The sequence below is a fragment of the Myodes glareolus genome, chromosome 20 (assembly GCF_982192425.1).
Source record: "Myodes glareolus chromosome 20, mMyoGla1.1, whole genome shotgun sequence".
Classification (NCBI taxonomy): Eukaryota; Metazoa; Chordata; class Mammalia; order Rodentia; family Cricetidae; genus Myodes; species Myodes glareolus.
This window is the reverse complement of record NC_142045.1, coordinates 22,709,326-22,724,312: the sequence shown is the minus strand read 5'-3', so window position 1 is coordinate 22,724,312 and position 14,987 is coordinate 22,709,326. Positions and strand designations below refer to the sequence as shown.

At 42.2% G+C, this 14,987-nt stretch overlaps 1 protein-coding gene across 4 annotated transcripts in view; it reads right to left on the bottom strand.

Annotated features, from left to right (window-relative positions):
- The window catches only part of Plch1 (phospholipase C eta 1), a 194,167-nt gene that overhangs the window by 35,259 nt on the left and 143,921 nt on the right, over positions 1-14,987 (bottom strand). For all 4 annotated transcript variants that reach the window (XM_048424778.3, XM_048424776.3, XM_048424777.3 and 1 more), the window contains 3 exons: positions 11,329-11,449; positions 7,780-7,951; positions 1,183-1,290 (listed from right to left, as the gene is read on the bottom strand). In XM_048424778.3, coding sequence (XP_048280735.3) covers positions 1,183-1,290; positions 7,780-7,951; positions 11,329-11,449 — 401 coding nt within the window. The remainder of the gene's footprint in view (positions 1-1,182; positions 1,291-7,779; positions 7,952-11,328; positions 11,450-14,987) is intronic.

Genomic DNA, 14,987 nt, shown 5'->3' with positions numbered 1-14,987 from the left:
CTGACAGTAACAGGGACAGCATTTCTTCAAGCGTTAGAATTCTGCAGGTTTGAACCCCTCCCTCACTCCCACGAATCAAAACACTGATCTTCTGCACAGAGATTCTTACGTGTAAGAAAAAGTCCAGATCCCAAGGCAGATGGCTAACTTCAAATGCCACTCTATGGAGGATGTGGTCAATTAAACATCCAGCCAAGCGTCCCACTCTATTAAGGGCTTCTGAATTATTGAGGCCAAGGCATACTTTCTCGGTGAAGGGTTTGACACCTTAATAAAGCAGACCCAGGTGTGGCTGGGGCCTGGAGCCAGCCTAAGGTACCACAGTGGGCAGCCAGTATTTGGTAAGGGAGGTAAGGCTACACCTACTCATGTTAATCAAGAAGACTGACTATAAAGTGAGAAAAGATTGTATTAAAAAAATTTTAATTTTTAAAAAAAAAAGTAGAAGGAAAAAAAGTCACTCCAAAGCAATAAACAAAACAAAATAAAAAATGTTTTCCTTTATTAGAGTTGCTGTGGTCATGGTATCTGTTCACATGATAGAGTTCCTAAGAGAGAAGGGTTCAGTGGTGTAGGAGGTCCTTCTATTTATGTGTTGCTTTCATTGGTTAATAAATAAAGAAACTGCCTTGGCCTTTTGATAGAACCGAACTTAGGTACGTGGCCTTTTGATAGAACAGAACTGAATGCTGGGAGGAAGAAAGCAGAGGGAGAGAGGACTGCCATGGAGCCACCACAGTCAGACATGCTGAATCTTTCTTGGTAAGCCACTGCCATGTGGCGATATACAGATGGATAGAAACGGGTTAAATCAAGATGTGAGAGTTAGCCAATAAGAGGCTAGAGCAAATGGGCCAAGCAGGGGTTCAAATTAATACGATTTCTGTGTGGTTATTTCGAGGCTAAGCCAGCCGGGCGGCTGGGACCAACAAGCAGCCTCTCCCTTACAACAGTTCACTGCTAACATGCCCTCAGTTCTAAGACACAGACTCCTCCACTCACTCACCCTCCCACCACACACAGCTGGGTGCCAGCACGCAGAGAGCTAAGAACATCCTTTGGCATTACAGATGCCATATTGGGGAGTGTGCCATGTGCAGAGTGTCCGTCACAGCACCGCTAGGGGCCCCCTTCTTCCTGGAGTACGTGAAGGGCACAAAGGGCCCTGAGCCAGCAACTCACGTAATGCAGCTTGAGCTTGCACTCGTCCTCAATCTCGTCCGCGCTGTCCTCGTCAGACACTTCTCCTTCCTCCGCATCATCCCCAAGGTGATACGGCAACTTCTTGCCCTGAAAGAGAGCAAAGCGTCCTATTTGAAAATGCAAAATGCATTCCTAACAGCCCCAAAGTAGAGGTAAACGAAGTGTCTGTTGAAAGATGAATGGACACACAAAACCTGATCTTCTCATAGGGAATATTCCTCGGCCCTTTAAAAGAACAAAAATCCTGATACATATTACAACACAGCAGAAAAAAAAAAAATAATGACATCTTGAAATTTGCAGGCAAATGGATAGATCTAGAAAACAACATATTGAGTGAGGTAACCCAGACCCAGAAAGAGAATTATCATATGTACTCACTCATAAGTAGTTTTTCAATAAAAAAAAAGCAAAGAAAACCAGCCTATAATTCACAATCCCAGAGAACCTAGACAACAAAGAGGACCCTAAGAGAGACATACATGGATCTAATGTGCATGGGAAGTAGAAAAAGGCAAGATCTCCTGAGTAAAATGGGAGCATGGGGACCATGGGAGAGGGTTGAAGGGGAGGGGAGAGGCAGGGAGGGAAACAGGAAAAAATGTAGAGCTCAATAAAATCAATTTTTTTAAAAAAGCATAAGCATCCAGACGGGAAAACACTTACTACAGAAGCATGAGGATCTGACTTTGGGCCCCATTAGCTTGTGCCTATGATCTCAGGGCTTCTATGTCAAGATGGAAGATGAGACAGGAGAACCACTGGAAACCCACAGGGCCACCTCAAACAAGATGGAAGACAAGCGCTGACACTTGTGGTTGTCCTCTGACCTCCACCTGTGCCCCACAGGCACACACACAGATGCACATGTGCACACATAACATTCATAAAAAGTTAAGAGGAAGTACCTCTATGGGCTTTGCCTCCCTCTTGTATATTTCCCAGTTTATATTCAAAAAAAAAAGTAAAAAAAAAAAAAGCCAAGAAAAGGCAAGGTCCAGGGGTCTGAGAAGAGCTCTAAGGTAGCTATCTACATTGGTGAGCTTCTGGCTTGAGAGCAGAAAGGAATATTAAGAGGCCATGGAGTCGTTCCCAGACTATGCTGTAGGGAAAGGGTGGCCAGAACCAGGCTCTGAGGCAAGTGACTGAGGCTGTTGTTGGCAGCCTCCAAAGTGTCACTAATGTCTCCTGGCTCTTAGCTCTACCCTACTAAAATGTTCTCTTCTTGAATGTGGGCTGAACCTAGTGACCACTTCTAAACATGGAGCAAAATGATAGGTAGGGTGCCCTTCCTGAACCTCCGTTCCTACTTTTCCTCCCATCTCCAGCCACCTCCCTGCCCCCACTCCTCTCCCCAGCCTCGAGGTAACTGCAGCTCCCCATGACTCTTTCACGGCAGCTTTAAGCAGAACAACCCAACAGGGACTTGGGGACAATGTCTGCTACTTCAACGTTGCTAAATTTGGGGACAATTTGCTATGCAGCCATAGACACCTAATATACTCACAAATGGAGTCACAGGGGCAGAACTAATCCAGCGAAAGTACCCTTTGCAAAACAGTAAGTGACAGAGAGCACTGTCTATAACCTCACTAGCCACACAGTGGCCTCGGGAAGTGTTGGCAGAAAGGTGTCCTCAGCAGGACAGGCTCCGTTTGGACCTCTCCTCCTGTTTTTTCTTCAATGACAGAGGAAAGCCCAACTGATGGGTCATTTTTAGGCATTATGCACCACCCCCCCACACCCTGTTTTTAAGAAAGGCTAAAATAACATAAAATATCTAACATTTTTAACTCAAAACAGAGATAGGACATTTTTAAGTACTTCGTAACTGATTGGTACACATTAACGCTTCTCAGATTGCAAGAGGGAGTTCTGACCCTGTCCAGGACGCCCCTATACACCCGAAGTCCTTGACCCTAGCCTTCAGCACAATGATAATTTCAAAATGATTTTATGAACATGTAATAAAAGCAAAGCTGCATTCAGATAAAGCTTTTAGGATTTGGAGACTTAAATAGGTTCTTCAACTTACAGAATGGCCTTTCTGGGACTCAAATGGTCAAAACGAACTTGTACGTTGTTTTAGACGAGGTCTTATTTATTACAGGATGGCCTTGAACTCATTTTGCAGCTGAAGATGACCTTAAGTTTCTGACCCTCCTGCCTCTACTCCTTAGTACAGGAATTACAGTACAACGCCAAAGTCCATTTTAGGTGGTGACAGGAATTGATCCAAGAGTTTCACATGTGTTGGGCAAGCATATTTCACTGAGAGCTCCACCCCCAGCTCCAATTACAGCAGGTCTGCTCAGAATTAGAAGGATCAAATATATATATATATATATATATATATATATATATATATATATATATATATATATATGATTTCAGGTATTATCTATGTAGAATGCTCCCAGAATATGAGTTTATTGTTCTTTACTTAAGAGAGTATTTATACAGCTGTTATGACAATACAGCACTCACTTAAGTGGTGGTCAGATGCACTCAGCAACCACAGACACAAGGATATCACCATCTTTCATGTATTCACCACCAACCAGTTACTCAGGGTCAACTTTTTGTTAGGCACAATGACAGATACCAAAGTAGACCTGTGTACAGCTTTTAAATGCCCTGACGGCAGTCTTTTTTTCTTTTCCTTTTAAAACAGCATCAAAAACAAAACCATTAAAATAATGTTCAGCGGGACAAAACTAATAAACGCAAAAGCATCACCAATGCTAATTTTAGTTAGCATCACTAAGAATAACTGCTCTTGAATGATGCAGTTTGATTCCAGCTCCACAGGAGACTCGAGGGCCATGGCAGCCAGGCAAGAGGAGTATAGCAGCACAGGCCTCGACTCCCCTTTGCTTCAGGGTGGCATGGGAGGAAGAGATAACAGCAAAGGGTTGCCATCACAGAACAGCCACTAGAGGAGCTCGTTGCTTCTTTTCTAATGTATCTCAAAGATACTGCATGCCGATGCCCATATTTTTGATCAACTTTTCCATATTCCTAGTTCACGAAGATACTTTATCCAGGCAGGAAGAAAAGCATGGCAAAAGGACGTTGCTGGTTTGGTTTTGATTCTGAGACAAGACTTCGCTCTCTGTTGCTCAGTCAGGTTTTGTGCTTGCAATCCTCCTGCCTCAGTCTCCCAAGTGCTGGGACTACAAGCACGCACTACCGTGCCCTGCCAAGAGCATCGCCTCAACGTGCTTTGGTCACAGTTACCCATGGAGCGAGAGAAAGAATTAAATTAGGACCTTGTCTAGTTTGAATCTGGGCAGGCCATAAGTTTGTGGCCACAGTCTCTTATGTGCACCGGCCCTGCTGTGCCTGGAAGACCCTGTTTCCTTAGCGTCATCCATCACTTCTGGCTCTCACAGTCTTCCCACTTCCTCTGCAACAGAGTTCCCTGGGCCCTGAGAGGAGAGGTTTGATAAATACACCCCATTTAAGACTGAGTGCCCCAAATCTCTCAGCATACTGTCCAGATAGGGTTTCTGTGTTAGTTCCCATCAACTGCAAGAAGTTTGTTCAATGATGGCTGAAAAGGGGGGTCCGATGCTTGGTGGGGGAAGACATGTGCCCCACCTCTAATCAAGAGGTTATCTACAGGTATTGATACCCTGTTGCAAAGGGAAAAACAGTTTAAGGTAGGCTTCATGCCCAGGAAGAGTTGGTCAACACAAAATGAAATCAATGTGTTTTTGTAAACCTTTTATCTCATATTGGTTTGTTTGGGTATTCTTTTTTGTCTTCTTGGTCTTTTATTCATCTATTTTGGCTTTTGTTTTTGTGGAGGTGTGTGTGTGTGTGTGTGTGTGTGTGTGTGTGTGTGTTTTGAGAGAGGGTCTTTCTTCTTAGCCCTAGCTGTCCTAGAATTCACGAAGTAGAACCAGACTGTCCTGGAACTCACAGATATCTGCTTGCCTCTGCCTCCTGAGTGCTGAGATTAAAGGCATGACACTACTCCTTGCTTGCTTGTTTGTTTTTTTTTAAAAGAGAGAAAGTCAGGGTTTGCTGTTAGGTGAGTGAGGAGATGATGAGGGTCAGGAGAAGTTGAGGGGGAGTGATAAGATTATACTGCTATGAAAAAAAAATTCAGTTATAAAACATAAAAACAAATCAAAACATAAAAAAGAAAATTAGGGGGCTGGAGAGATGACTCAGTGGTTAAGAGCACTGGCTGCTCTTCCAGAGGTCCTGAGTTCAATTACCAGCAACCACATGGTGGCTCACAACCACCTGTAATGAGATCTGGTGCCCTCTTCTGGCGTGTGGGCATTCATGGAGGCAGAATGTTGCATACATAACAAATAAATAAATAAATAAATAAATAATCTTCAAAAAAAGATAAAAACTCACCTTTAAAAAAAAAAGAAAATTAGGTGAAATGCTGTGTGACATAAATAAACTTAGTCAGAGTAAAGATGTACATGAAGGACGATCCAAGTGCCTCCTGGGAGGTTTTTTCTGGTCTGCATACTATTTCAGTTACACTTCCAGCTTGAGTTGATTCGTATGAAATGTGGAAATATTCCTGGACACCTCTCAGCTTCAGACTTTCTGCTGTGTGGTCCATGGCAATGGTAACACCCTTGTATCCCCTCTACAAACGGAGGGACCTCAGAGCAGAGAGCAGTCCCTACTTTTAGCAATAGCAATTAGGGGAAACTGCTAAAAATTGTATTTGCTCCAAAGCAAACTTTTGCTTATCTTTCAGGAACACACATACGTCCCTTGTAGATATAACTGTGTCTATGTTTCTGGTTGGTCAACTTGTCGACCTCCTGAGTGGAAAATAGGCTTCCCACACTGCCTTTGGGGTGGAGACTATTCTTCTGCCAGAGTAGTGTTGCTTTTGCTTTAAAGGGGAGTGTGCTGGAACACATCAGCCAGTCTTCAAATTTTATTCGTCTTTATATTCAGTCTTTACCTTTTTTTTTTTTTTTAGATAGACGATCTCACAGGCTGCCTTCAAAGTTATAGTCTTACTGCCTCTGCCTCTGCCTCTGCCTCCTGAGTGTTGGGATTAAAGACATGTGTGGTACCATGCCAAGCTTTTTCCTTAACTTCTAAGAAACATTACCAGTAGTGACTGAGTCTCAAGTGCATTTGGGATGTCAATATGTCAATAGCTCATAAAGTTGCCGCCCCTTCCAAAGACTTCCTCAGACTTTCTACCTAATTTATTCTGGTACCCAAAAGCCTTGGGACACCACATATCTATTTCTCTCCTCTCCTCTCCTCTCCTCTCCTCTCCTCTCCTCTCCTCTCCTCTTCTCTCCCTCTCTCTCTCTTTCTCTCTGAGACACAGTCTCACTATACAGCTCTGGCTGGCTTAGAACACACAATGCAGATTAGGCTGACCTGAAATTCTCAGAGATCTGCCTACCTCTGCCTCCCACGTGCTGGAGTTAAAAGAATGGGCCACTGTGCCCAGCCGCCCCCCCCCCAAAAAAAAGAGTTTAATCAAACTGCCTCAGTTCACATTTAATTTCCTGATAATTGAGTAAGGAGTGTGAAGTATTTACAATATTATAAAGCTAACTCTTCAATTCTGAATGCAGAAACCAGTTTTCAACATAGCAGTTACCTCTGGCCAAACTTGCATAAGTTGATCTGAATATTATCTGTGATGTAATCAGTACCTTTTATTCAAAATGCTCCCACACAAGAGCCTGATAACACCTTTCTGATGGACTCTGCATCATCTAACAATTGAATTGTTAGAAAAGCAGGTTTTGATGCCTCTAAATACCTCATTATCTTTCCTAGAGTTTTACGCTACAATGGGCTCTTATTTTATCTCTCCACCATGGCACATATCCTCCTTAAGCAGCCTAGTCTCCTCTGCTCTTTACCTTTTCAAACTCTAAGCAAGGTAAGCATCCAATATTTTAGTCCAAAGAAAACATTCACTGGCGATAAGTGACATTGTATCGCTGGAAATCTGAGAACTCAAAGAACTGTCTTTCTGACCATCGTTTGCATTAATGATGTTCCCAACAGCAAGTTTTCTCCCTTAGAAAATCTGCTGATAAAATGCCAGCCACTTCACCCACCCCCACTCTCCTCTCGCAAACACAGGCCCTGGGGGGCATTATGTCTGCGCCGCCCATGTTCCTGTCTGAAGTGAGTGCTTCTCACACACATAACCAAGACCAGCCAACCATGAAGATTTTTTTTCCCTTTTGACAGACAGTTATTGGAGCTCGAGATGGAAGAAAAGAATCTAAACAGAATGGCTTCAGACATGAAGTCAGAGCGCTTTCTCCCCTCTTGCGCTTCACTCTGCCACACACACCTCTCTGTGGGAACGCTCTCAGACTGAAATAGCTTGCACAGCAAGGACAGCCAGGAAAACAAATCCGTAGCACCCAGTCAGCCATAACCTACCTCTGAAAGTGTGACTATACATTAATATAAAATGCACAGACAGATATATTTCATATTTGATTTGATTGATTCTAATCATTTTCCCTTTATTTATTTACTCGTTTATTTATTGTCGACAAGGAGGAAAAGACTTAGTTGATCATTAATGTCTGGGAACGTCGTTACCTTCACTAGGATTTTGCCTTTCAGACTCTGAGGGCTTGGAAGCTGCCTGGCCTCTCCTGTGTCTACAGATGACAGGTCCAGCTTGTCCTGAAATATTCCTTTCAGGTACTGAGCAATCTTCCTTTGCTGCTGAATACTGCAGTGGTTCTCAATAGACAGTATAACCGGAAACCTGAGGAAACAGCAATTCCAAGGGCGTTCAGTACAGCCAGCTCTCAGGGATTGGGGAACCCTGGAAACAGAATCTGTGTGCATGGCGTTCTTAAAATCCCAGCCACCGAATGGGCAATACTGACGGATAATGAGTAAGATGCTAAAAGAAGAAAGACTAAAAATACACTGAAAAAAAATTCCTCAAAGCAAATACATCCTGCCAGGTACCACAAGTAAACAAATATTAGTGCTTGCAGGGTGACTTAATTTAATGTTAGGCAAAAAATGAGGTATAAAATATATATACGTTTATATATATATATGTATATATCATAATGTAAAATATATATATGTGTGTATATATACACACATAAATATGATAATGTGAAGCCTAAGGAAAGAAAATTCATGATGTCATTTTTTTCGTATTTATTCAGAAGTGTAAATGAACCAAAGAGACTATGGCATATCACTAAAGGTAGTTGCTTACTCTAAAAATATACCCGTCCCAGCTTGGAAACTAAGGGGAAAAAATAGCAGCATGCAGCTTTATTTTAAACATCAAGAGTCAGGCCTCTCCAATATTATTTCCATAAAAGTGAACACCAGCATTCAGTTTTAAAAGAAAAAAAAAAACCTGGACCAATGAGATGGTCAGTCTTGGTCAGTATAGGCAGTTGCTGCCAAGTCCCATGGCCTGGATCCGATCCCTGACACCCACATGGGGATATGGGTGAAAAGGGGATTCCTGTTAGCTGTCCTCTGACCCCACATGTGCAGTGACATGTGAATACACGCCCACACCCCTCCACGCACACAAATGTCTAGAAAACCCAATATCTATTCTAAAGCAGCACGCGGTTTCAGTACAGGAAATGTAAGGTGATTCCCAAAACCAGTCTGAGAGGTCGGCAGCCAAAGCAGAAAAAACAAAACGGAATTTAGTTTTCTATCATGTAGCTTCAGAAATAATACGTGAGATCTTCTTCTGAAATACACAAACTGATATTTGAATTGCCTGATACATCTGTATACAGAAAAAAAAAGATTTCTTTGGGCAAGCACAAGCTCCACAAAACAGCCTGTGACCTCTCCAAATTAAATTCTATTGATTAGGAAGCCCCAAGGCTGAAGTCCCCGGGACTGGTGCCTCCGACTGGTGATAGCTTGTTTTCCTGACTGTGGTCTGTCTGGCTGTGCCCTCACATGGATTTTTAATCCGAGAGTGTTGTGAAGAGAAATCGACAGGAAGCCCCCTGGAGAAGTCTTGCAATCGTGTTGGTTTTAACGAAACTCATTTTAAATTATCAATTCACATAGAAAGAGCTCGTTGAGTATCTAGTGCCAAGAATAAAGCTGCTCGCAACCAGGGAAAGGATTGTCGAGCCTGCCCCGCGGAGGGACACTTGTCAGTGTCGAAAGACAGTTTCTGGTGGGCACAGTTTAGGGATGCTGCCAGCACCTGGTGAGCTGAAGCTGGAGATGCAACCAAATGCTCCACAGTACACAAGACAGCTACACGGTCTTGCCCCAGATGTTTATAGTACCAAAGTTAAGAAGCTTTGGTAAAAGGAAGCATTAAAAATAGAAGGAAAATAAAAAGGCCAAAATATGTTAATATCCTAAACAAGTAAATTATATTCTCAGTTAAGGTGTTTCCTGTTTTAAAGATTTATTATTTTCTATTGTTTTATATGTATGAGTGTTTCGTCTGAACGTATGTGCACTCCCATTGCCCATAAAGGCCAAAAGAGGGTGTCAGACGTCACTGAATCTAGAATTAAAGGTGGTTTTCAGCCAAATATGTGAGTTCTGGGAACCAAACCCAGGTCCTCTGTAGAAGGCACCAAGTGCCTTAGCCACAGAGCCATCTCTCCACCCCTAAAGTGCATTTCATCCAAGGATTTGTAAGCATGAAGTCAGCATCCTAGGCACCGGAGGATCGTCTGAGGTTTGGGGGCGGCACCATTTCATACAATGAGAAATACTGACATGTAAGATTCATAAAAATCAGGGCTTGAAAAACCAAATTTAGCATGAAATTCCTCCATGTAAAAGATGCCAAAAACTAAATTTGCTACGCAACAAAAATCTCTTATTAGAAGAAAGCATTTCAACCTCATGGTTAATTAATAGGACCCAATATTAGAAAGGCTACTAAGCTTCTAAAATATTAATTTTATGCAATCACAATTTTAATTTGCTTCTTTAATTTAAAAAGGCTTTCTCATATGCTCAGTATATTGATGGTACCTGCTAAACAGAAAGAAATCAATAATTACTGAAATACAGTTTCATATTTTCAAGAAGTTTACCACTTCGTACCTATAAAAGGAAGGACGATGTCAACCTTTTTATCGGGGTATTACACGCTGTGACATGTTCACATAGTTAAGTATCAAGAAGAAGAGGATCAGTCAGCTGTGGGTCAAGATATGCTTCTCAGTGGGTTGAAGCACATGGGAGACATGATGTGAAAGGCACTTGGGACACAGAATAGCATACATAAGTTCCAGGTTTGTGGGAGAAAGTGAGAGACAATCATTGCTAACAGGTGCCAGGTCTCTGTGGAGCGATGATGGAATAGAGAAGGAAGTAGCCACATGTGAAGGGCATGGAGACATTCTGGGTGCTGGAGAAGTTTTAGAGTGATCCCGAAGACAAGAATTACAGCAGCATTCATATTTCAGACAGGAACCACAGCATCAGGACATAGTTTGAACCAAAGGGGAAATGAGAACTGAGAGAAAGTAGTGGAGTCAAAGAAACAGTAAGTCTCTGTGTTGGATGTCTTAGGTATCCTGAAGTGTCTGACATTCCACATTTTATTAAATTATGATATAGTGTCAAAACACTGTTGTGGGGCTGGAGAGATGGCTCAGAAGTTAAGAGCCTTTGGTGCTTTCCCAAAGGACTGGGGTTCAATTCCCAGCACTCATATGGAAGCTAAGAATTGTCTATAATGCCAGCCCCAGGGGATTCAGTGCCTTTTTCTGGCCTGCACAGGCACTACAGCCACATGGTGCAGAGACATGCATTCAAGCAAAACGCTCACACATGCTAAAATAAAGCCTCAAAAATATTAAAAACTATTATGTATAATACTTTGTTTCCAAGTTTTATGGGTTTAGAAAAATTTGAAAGTCATTCTTTGCTAGGATATTTTCAAGGAGACAGGATGAGAAAGAACGGGATCAAGTGGGTCACAGGAATGCATAAACTTGGAAGTCATGGTACTTGTTCCCAGTCTCTGCTGGGGAGAAGGAAGGGAACCAGGGCGGTAGGAATGAAGGAGAGGGGTCCAAGGAAGAGTGCTTGCTTCTGCGGCTGCGTTAACTTGGGCGGAGCTCCCAGGCGAAGGGGCGGGGCTTAGCTCCTGGGGATTGCTGTACTTACTCGTTTTTCACGAAGGCATGCTTGTTGATGGTCTCCACCACATCTCTGAAGAGAATTTTGGAAGTGAGAGTATAGCCGTGGTGGACCACTGGCTCTCCATCTGGGCCATCCCAACAGTCAACTGCCAAAACCAAAGTCACATCAACAATAGAATGTCTGCTTTCTTAATATCTCTGGAAATACCAGAAACATTTGTGATTATATTACTAGGACTGACTCATACTACAATTATGACAAAGATGTAAAGACAAAGAATTGAACATCCTGGAATACTTACCAGAATAAAGAGTTAAAGATGAGAAACGATTTGTGTGTGTGTGTGTGTGTGTGTATGTGTGTGTGTGTGTTTGTTTTCTTTGTTTTGAGTGTGTATAGTTCACAAAGACATCATGCTCACAAGTAAACTAGCATTTATCAAGGTTTTTCTTGGGAATATAGTTTTCTGAAAAATTCTTTATTAACTAAAATAAATTGAACAGATAAATTTGTGTTTCATCATAGCAACAGAAAGCAACTAGGACACGCGAGTTTTGCCTGAGCCTGCTTTGAGCTCATGCAACTGAAATATAACCTTTAACCAAGGTCTCTGGCTAAGAGTTAATCCGTCTACAGAGTTCAGACTTGCTCACCTCACAACTGTGGGAGCCCATTCCTTAAATGCAACCAACTATTCCCAGTTTTGCTTTCTTACTCTATTTTATCAGTTCTTTTCTAGTGAATCCTAATTAATACAGGACCCGAGCCCTCAATGCACTAAACACTGGCTGGTCCTCTATCAGAGCAGAAAGTGACTATAACCACTAAGCCATCTCTCCACCCTGAAATAAACATTTCTTTCTCTTTATTATTTATTTACTTATTTATTTAGGCAGAGTTTCAATATGTAGTACAGGCTGGCATTGAACTTACAGAGATCTGCCTGCCTCTGTTTCCTGAGTCCAACTATTCAAGGGGTACACTGTCATTCCCAGCCTGAAGTGAGCATTTCCAAATTCTTGTAACACAGCATCCTGTAGTGATGTTTTAGCTTAAGACATCCCTCACACATTAGTGGCATTACAGATGCAAACAGATATTCTGTACTTTCAGGTGTACAGAGCATAGCATTGTATAATTCTGTCTGGTACCTAATGGTCGGTAATGACAATGAATAACCATGCCGTTGGTTCACAGGCTACATTACAGATAACTACAGAGTACATTATTTCAATTTATAAAAAAGTTTATTAGAAAACAATATGCTATTTTCCATAGGCAACATCTTTAAACAGATCATGCTTACTGTGTCCCTTGATCACATTAAGGAGTCATATTGGACTGACCGCACCACTTAGATTTGTGTACGTGCACTCTGGTATTTGGCAAAATTGCCTGACACATTCCCTAGACTGTATCACCACCATCAAGCAGTGCATGACTGTGTGTAATCTCAACACCTCTTGCCCTGACTCACAGTCGCATTTTAGCGGAGAAATGAGATAGCAGATACCATATTAATACCTTTCAAAGAAACAATGCAAAATATAAAAAGCACGTCAATACCTCATTTGCTCATCACATTAACATGCTTTAGCCTACATCAGTAATGACACGGTGTTCTTTTGCTAATATTTAAAACACAGGCAGACTATCAACAACTGACACTGGTTGTTTCTAATATTTTCTATCTTAATTCATTGAGTTTCTGTTAATTGAGGCAAACAATAAGCACAGATAGCACTGAGGCCCTGACAGCCAGATTCAAGTTTCATGTAAGGCTAACACTGTGCTGGGGGTATCGGCAAAGCAGAAATACTCTAATAGCCAGGCGGTGGTGGCGCACAAATCCTAGCAGAATCAGGCAGATCTCAGTGAGTTCAAGGCGTTGCCAATACACACCCTGAAGGAGAACATTATCGTAGCTGAACTAGTAACTCTGGAAACCCACATCATCAATGCAGACAGTTGAAAGAAGATAGACTCTCAGGTCATAATACTTTATAAAACAGTCCACATAATTATCATTCTCCACTGTAAAGTACTGTCCGCAGCAGAAGCTGGCTAAGAAAAATATCTATAGATCTCAGCATCTCTGTCTACGACCTGCTACATTCTAGGACCAGATTCTCTAAGGCCAGGTCCATCTGCACTAAGGCGGATGAGTGCCACTGGTACATAAAGACCGGGTGTCTCCACACCCAAGTTGCAAATGTGAACTAAGAACTTCAGGTTATATAATAAAAAGAAATTGCTGGAAGACTGAGACATTGTGTGACCAGGCTTTGAATCTTCAGAGACAAGTAACTGTGGGAGTGCTAGGCTTAATCATGAACAGAGCAAGTTCCTCCTTTTAAAGCTAATCTCCCCCCTTTCAGTGCTAGGCTGCCACTGTGTCTGGTCATTCTCTTGGAATCTGCTGGTCTTTATTCAGTCCCTCATAGGCAGGTCAGAAACGGTACAGTGCTAGAATAATAGATTGAGTGTCCAGCTTGCAAGCTATAGAAACTTCAGTCATCTACCCAAGTCTGTGTTGAAGTTTCCTCTTGGTACTTATCCCATACCTCCTGGTGCTGAGGGCTTAAATGAGAACATATGGAAAGCTATCAACCAGGATATGTCTACAAAACTGAGTAGTACCCATTTTTCTTTCCACAGTAGACTGAAGTTCAACATGATAACCAAAGCTCCCAGAAAGAAAATAAGGACAAAGCTGGCCACATTCCCCAGGTAGGTATAAATATTCTTCTTCACAAAACCTTTCTAGAAACAGTAGTTTGGTTATATTTTTACTGTTTGATTATACTTTATTCTAAGAAGAAGAATTTCAAGTCAAAGAGAGACATTTACTAACATAAGCTAGTAGACAGACTTAGAAAGGAAAGTTGCACCACTAAGCCCAGTGTGGCCTGCAGTGCTCTGTCGAGGCTGAGGTAGAAAGGAAGGCTACAATGAGTCCAAGGCCAATCTGAGCTACATGCTGAGTCCTTACAACAACCCAGCTTACAACAACCCAGGCTATGGTGGAAGGCCCTACCTCAAAACAATCAGAAAGGCAAAGAATATACAACATTCTGTGCCAGGATGTATTTTAGACTGTATTAATATCCAGGGCAGGTGGCCTTTAGTCTTGAAATGATTCTTTGGTGGTTGTCAAATAGAAAGCAGATAGAGACGGTCCACATTCATCCATCTGCTGCACAAGGTCTAAAAGCTCCCATTCATTTTTAAAGGGCTAACACAACAAAAACTGTACAGCCCTCATCAGAAACTGATGTAGAGGGGTAGCTTTGCTTTTTCACATCCAGCCAGAGCTGGAGGATTAAAAGTTTTGGTTCAGTATATGAAGATGGGCATGGGAACACAGTCAAGCTCAAAGAGTGTGGTCCAAATGAGAATATCCTCATAGGCTCATGAGTGCCTGCTCCACAGTTGGTGAACTGTTTGGGAAGGATCAGGGGGCGTGGTCTTGTTTGAGGATAATAAATGTCACTGAGGCAGGCTTTGCGATTTCCAAATCTCATGCCACCCCCAGTTAGCTCCTTTCTACACTGTGGTTCTGTATCAAGATGTAAGCTCTCAGCCATGCACTCCAGTAACATGCCTTCCTGCCACCACACTTCCTTGTCATGATAGTCATGAACCCTAACTAACCTTCTGAAACTGTAAGTACCAATAACAAT